The sequence below is a fragment of the Pungitius pungitius genome, chromosome 1, assembly GCF_949316345.1.
Source record: "Pungitius pungitius chromosome 1, fPunPun2.1, whole genome shotgun sequence".
Lineage (NCBI taxonomy): Eukaryota > Metazoa > Chordata > Actinopteri > Perciformes > Gasterosteidae > Pungitius > Pungitius pungitius.
Genome location: NC_084900.1, coordinates 26,801,223 through 26,807,478, shown reverse-complemented (window position 1 = coordinate 26,807,478; position 6,256 = coordinate 26,801,223). Strand labels below are relative to the sequence as shown.

At 42.5% G+C, this 6,256-nt stretch overlaps 1 protein-coding gene across 1 annotated transcript; it reads left to right on the top strand.

Annotated features, from left to right (window-relative positions):
• Positions 1-1,746: 1,746 nt before the first annotated feature.
• Positions 1,747-5,453, top strand: LOC119208835 (taste receptor type 1 member 1-like). Its single transcript, XM_062563192.1, has 6 exons — positions 1,747-1,925; positions 2,170-2,467; positions 2,633-3,358; positions 3,570-3,776; positions 4,015-4,135; positions 4,303-5,453. Exons 1-6 carry the CDS (start codon positions 1,747-1,749, stop codon positions 5,229-5,231), a joined length of 2,460 nt encoding a protein of 819 aa, XP_062419176.1. The 3' UTR covers positions 5,232-5,453.
• The last annotated feature ends 803 nt before the right edge of the window (positions 5,454-6,256 follow it).

The window sequence follows — 6,256 nt, the reverse complement described above, 5'->3', positions numbered from 1 at the left end:
TGAGTGTATGTTGTCATTATACAGTGAATACAACCGTGTTATTTGACAGACACTGACTGATACAAGAAGAGTACATGTGTTTTGGGATATTGTGACATTATCTTTTAATATCTTCTCTACCAAATGAAGCTCTTTGTTCAGAAAGGACGCCTGAACCCATGTATGCGTAAGCTTGGGGCTTTTTTCTCATACCCCGACAGGTTAGTCACGTCATTTGTGCAGCGACAAAACTACAATTTTTCTAAGGAAATGGACTACCAAAAAAATAATCTTATTTGCCTTTGTCCGTTTATTGTTACAGTGCTAATTCATGTAGACAACCTAAAACTACCGGGATCAAGGTATTACTTTACTAGTAAGGTTTTAACATGTATTAGTTATACTAATGAATACTTGGTCCCATCCCTTCCTACTCAGCAGAACAAAGCAGAACGAGTTTGACCTTTGCACCCAGGCGTTGCCTGAATTCAAACTTTGATGGAAAAATATCTTCGACATTCACAGAGTGATGCAAATGATCTCCTTTCAAGGGAACTTTGTGGTCATAGCTTAAGTCATGCAGAGCTCATTTGTAAGAGGATGTAGCATTTTAGCATAAACCATAGACACATGGTTAAAATTGTTGAATAATTTGTGTGTATTTGCTTATGACCCTGTGTGATGGTATAACCTCATCTGGACTTCATTTTGATTCTTTCCTGTCATTCACAGACCATCTTCATTGTAAAAGTTTTATTTGATATTCTAATTTTTACACTTCATAAAATGTCCCTTTGAGAGGCATTCATTACTCACACCCAGCAATGTGCCGTTATCCCAAACCTGGTTATGCCATCATTTGGACATTACACTGACTAGAAGCCACTTATCACCGCATCACTACTTGTTTTAGAATAGGGGCTGCAACTTCAGCCTCAAACCAAGGCATCCCAGTGAAAACCTTTCAGCAGACAGAGAGGTGGTCCTCTTCCGCCATGACGTCATACATTCGCTTTGCCACTACACTGGCAAAGCAAAGATAATTCAAGCCTTAACAATTCCAGTAAGCATGTATTTCAATCCAGAGTCAAAAATTCAACAATGCTTTATTATGGAACAGGCATGAATATTTATAGTGCAATGTTGTTTGGGACTTGGACTCCATCTTGCAGCAGGATAGACAAGGGGCCGGGATGCTGAGCCAAGATGAGGCATATCCCCTTAGTTGTCAGTTGTCATTTCAGCACACACCAAGACAACCCACCACTACCCCTGACACCTCCAATCTACAGCAGAACCTGGCATTTGAAAATGATTGGAGCAACTTATTCTCTACCACCCCCACCAGTGTCTGGACTCCATCAACCACACAAGTATCGGCTGACTCAGTTGTGTGTCCTTGAATAAATAGTCGAGACCTTCCTATGGCTTACAAACTGAGGCACTGTAAATGGTGCATTTGTCATCTCGGTTCAAGGAAGATTAAATTAGCACCAGATTTATTCATGATAGCGGGACTGACTTCACTTGCTTCTAACGTTAAACATTTTTCATTGCCAAGTGAGTGCAGCCTAAATCCTTTTTGCATAGTGATTTGTTTATTCTCCTCCAACCATTAACAGGTAATTACTTATGACATCTGACGTCATGCCATCCCATATGCATGGAAATGAACACTGGGGAGTTTGTTGTTACGAGCATCGCATTGCTCAGTAAAACGGTGACGCTACTGAGTTCACATCAGATTAGTGAAAGGTAATTGAGACAATGAAACATTTCCTTGCTTCTCTGTCTCTTTTGGGAGCTTTTCTTCATGCTTTGGCCCAACAGGCTGTCCCAGCCTCGGAGTTTCTGCTGGAGGGAGATTACTTGTTAGGTGGAGTTTTTGATATTCATCACAGTGGCACCGTTTATCATGACAGACCCAAAGCCATCGACTGCTCCAGGTGAGTTTTTTAACATATCTGTAAATAACTAATGGCAAAATCTTGGAACTGAATACCAATTTCCCCACAACTTTAACCATCAATTTTGCAATTATTAAAGTTCTGAATTCCTGTTGCACATTATCAAGGAAATAAGAAAGTGGAAGTTTCCACTGTCAAAACATCCACTAACCTTTCTCTGTTGAGGAATGTAAAAGTTATGAAAACTGTTGTGAAAATAAATGAATTGTATTCTTGTTCACAGTCAACCCTTCATTCTTTCAAGTTATCGGAGGTTTCAGTTGATGAGATTCTCTGTCGAGGAAATTAATAACTCCACTGACCTTCTGCCAAATGTGTCTCTCGGCTATGAGATATTCGACCACTGCTCAGAGGTTCACACTTTTCCAGGCATTTTAAAACTCCTCTCAGTGGACAGCTTGATACAGCCTTGGGCTGAACCACACAAGAATTTGTCCAAAGTAATGGCTGTGGTCGGCCCTTTTTCAAGCGCTGACACCCTAAATGTAGCACCACTATTCATGATGGATTTCATTCCAATGGTAAGTTTGCCAACTACTTCATTTTGACATAACCCATAAAATATTTTATTTAAGATAAGGTATTAACATTTTACACATTTAAAATATTTAAACAACTTAAATGTTACATTTGAGAATGTATTGTTACTGAAAATTTTGTCCATTTCTCTAATACCCCTTTGTCAGATCAGTTATGGAGCTGCTTCCTCTGCCCTTAAAGAGAAAGAAAGATTTCCCTCTTTCCTACGAACAGTGCATTCAAATAAAGACATGATTGAAGTGATTGTTAAGATTCTGCAACACTTCAACTGGCAATGGGTTGCATTTCTTAACAGTGATGACAGTTTTGGGGAAGATGGCTTGGATTTGTTCATTTTGAGGATTAAAGATACTAAGATTTGCCTGGCATACACCAAAACACTCAATGACAAAACAGATTATTCCCAAATGTTCAAACAGATTGATTCCCAGACGATACCCATCATTATTGTTTTTGCCCGAGAATTGGGAGCTGAAGCGCTCATTGAATCAGCAATAGAACTAAACGTCACCAACAAGGTGTGGATCGCAGTGGACACATGGTCCTTAAACAAGAAGCTCCCCAAAGAGAAAGGAATCAAACAAATTGGAACTGTAATAGGAGTGTCTCAGCCAATGGTTACAATACCTGGTTTCAGTGACTTTATCTATCATTCAAAAAACAAGACACACTGCAAAAATGCAGAACAAAAGGTGTTTTGTAATCAGGTTTGCAACTGCAGCAACTTGACACCAGAAGAAATCCTCAACGTGGACCCATCTTTTAACTTTGCTGTTTATTCTGCTGTATATGCCATTGCACATGCCTTACACAATACCTTGCATTGTGGAACTGACACATGTAATGGCAATATTACAGTGTTTCCATACATGGTAAGTTTTAAACATTTTTCATGTTCATTTATTCTTATGTTAATAACAGATTTCAACTTTAGATAATGTAGGGCAAATATAAATCAAGTTATTGGCCAAATGTGTTTTGTCACAACATCTCAAATAACAAGTATAATTAAAGTTGATGTTCCCTGTCAAACATTGTCTAGCATTCAAATCTCAGGAAAGACATTTTGTGTGTCCACATCAGGTTCTAGCAGAGCTGAAGACGTCAAACTTTACTCTTTTAAATCAACGTATCCAGTTTGATGGGAAGGGTGAACCCATGTTCGGATCCTACTCTATTGTTTTCTGGAACAACAGCGGTGATGCAGAGGAGATTGGCTTTTATAGATTCCATCCACCAGACAATTTTTTCATCAATATCAGCAGCATTCACTGGTACACAAAGGGAGAAGTAAGTCAGTGTTTCCTTGTTATGTGTGGGTTAATGCAGAATATTGAAATGTTAAATGTATCAAAGTTCAGAGTTCCTGTTGTAGTAGTCACATTATCAAGGAAATAAGAAAGCTGAGGTCAAAACATCTGCTAACCTTTCTCTATTAATGAATGTAGAAGTTGTAATACTGTTTCCCTCCATCTTTCACATTCTCTTTTCTTCCAATAATTTCATTTCATAAAATTGTTGTGTACAGGTGCCTACTTCAATGTGTTCCCAAGAATGTGCTGTAGGATTTGCAAGAATAGCAAGTCGAATCCAGAAATGCTGCTTTAGTTGTGAAATCTGTCCAAACGGAACTTATATCAACATCACAGGTGAGAGGAAGAACATTTGTGGAAACAATCAGGCCTTGATGAATTATATCTGATTTTGAGAAACATAATGGGTGATATGGTTTAATCATAATTTCGTGTGAATTTCACACGTCTATGAATGATTCCATCCTTTTTAATTGCATCTGTCCTTCTCTTGTGTTGAGCAGAGAATGCCTATAAGTGCATCAGCTGTAAGGAGACAGAATGGTCTGCAGCAGGAAGCACATCATGTAATCTGCGGGTGTTGGAGTTCGTTCCATTCACAGACCTTGGTGCCATACTGATCCTGGTGGGAGCCTGTGTCTTGGTGGGCCTCACAGTAGCCATGTCCATTCTCTTTGCCATCAACTACAACACACCTGTCGTCAGATCTGCTGGGGGACCGATGTGCTTCCTCATTTTTGGCTGCCTGTGTCTGTCTAATGTCAGTGTGTTCTTTTACTTTGGTAAGCCCACCACTTCCTCTTGTGTCCTGAGGTTCTTACCATTTCTCTTGTTTTACACTGTTTGTCTAGCATGTTTTGTGGTGCGCTCTTTTCAAATTGTTAGCATTTTCAAAATGGCTGCCAAGTTCCCAAAGCTCCACAGTGTGTGGATGAAGTATCATGGACAGTGGCTGTTCATCACACTGGCATTTGTTACTCAGGCACTCTTACTTCTTTTTAGCTATATTCTTACACCTCCACATCCCCACGATGAAACCCTTTGGTTCCCTGACAAAACCATCCTTGTTTGTGAGATGAATATCAAAGCATCAGCTGGTCCTGTGCTTTTACTTGTATCTCTGTGCTTCCTTTGCTTTGTTTTCTCATACATGGGCAAAGACCTTCCTAAAAATTACAATGAAGCCAAAGCAATAACCTTTTGCCTGCTCCTGCTGATCCTCACATGGATCATCTTTGCCACTGGATGCTTACTTAACAAGAACAAGGACATCCAGACACTTAATGCCCTGGCAGTCCTCTCAAGTCTCTACTCCTTTGTGTTGTGGTATTTCATGCCAAAATGCTACATCATCATTTTCCAATCCCACAGAAACACACAAGAGTACTTCCAATGTCTCATTCAGAATTATACCAAAACAATCAGCAAGTAGCACTTCCAGTGAAAATGTATCTCTATTGAAAGAAAAGCTGATGCGCCTCAGGTTGCCTAGTAAAAATGTAGAATTTTTAGAGTACACTGTAATCATGGTCATTTTTTCTTCCCTGAGTAATAAACTAATGCTACATGCTTGTTTTTATTGTTAATCTTCATTCAAGATAAAGAAGGCCTTAAAATTAGCAAGCACTTAATGTTTGTGGCATGTTATTTTGGAGATGGGGGGTCACATGTCTCTAGGTTCTGAGTATACATTAGCTTTTTTGTATGCCGCCTTCTTCTGACACTTACTCACTTTAGAAGAAACTCAACTGTGCAGAATATGCTTGTGTCCCAGTGGCGCCCAACGTGGAGGGGGGACAATGACGGACGACAACAGGCAGGAGATACCAACCAAGCCGTTTATTGCATTGGGCCGAATGATCAGGGAGCTAGCGGCCATCCAGCGCGACCAACCGTCAGTTCCTGGGGGCGCTCCAAGCCCAAATGGGGAGACAAGCCCAGGCGTTGGAGCAGCTCGCGTGGCGGCCAGCCGCACCCCCGCCGGCGCCCGGGATGGCGGCGTTGGCCGGGCTGACACTACACCGGCTGACAGCGGGGGATGATGTCCAGGCATACCTGGAGGCCTTTGAGGCGACGGCGGAGGCGTGTGGCTGGGCGGAGGACGAGTGGCCGGTGCGGCTGTTACCGCTCCTGACGGGGGAAGCGCAGACGGCGGCCATGGGACTCCCACCGGCGGCACGACGGGAGTATGCGGCCGTCCGGAAGGCCGTGGTGGACAGGCTGGGACTACTCCCGGAGGACCACCGCCGCCGGTTTCGCGAGGCCAGGCTGGGGCCGGAGGACTGGCCGTTTTCATACGGGCAGCGGCTCAAGGACTCCGCGGCCAGATGGTTGCTGCCGAACGGGCCGGGTGGGGCGCAGGCAGTAATGGAGAAGGTGGTGTTGGAGCAGCTTATGGTGGGGCTCCCGGAACGGACTGCGGCGTGGATGCAGTGTCACCGACCCCCGACCGTGGAG

Bases quoted from the DNA above. Each gene is read 5' to 3' on its own strand.
- LOC119208835 (XM_062563192.1), top strand. From the start codon at position 1,747: ATGAAACATTTCCTTGCTTCTCTGTCTCTTTTGGGAGCTTTTCTTCAT. The intron at 1,926-2,169 runs GTGAGTTTTTTA...TCTTGTTCACAG, and splicing joins AAAGCCATCGACTGCTCCAG to TCAACCCTTCATTCTTTCAA. The intron at 2,468-2,632 runs GTAAGTTTGCCA...CCCCTTTGTCAG, and splicing joins TGATGGATTTCATTCCAATG to ATCAGTTATGGAGCTGCTTC.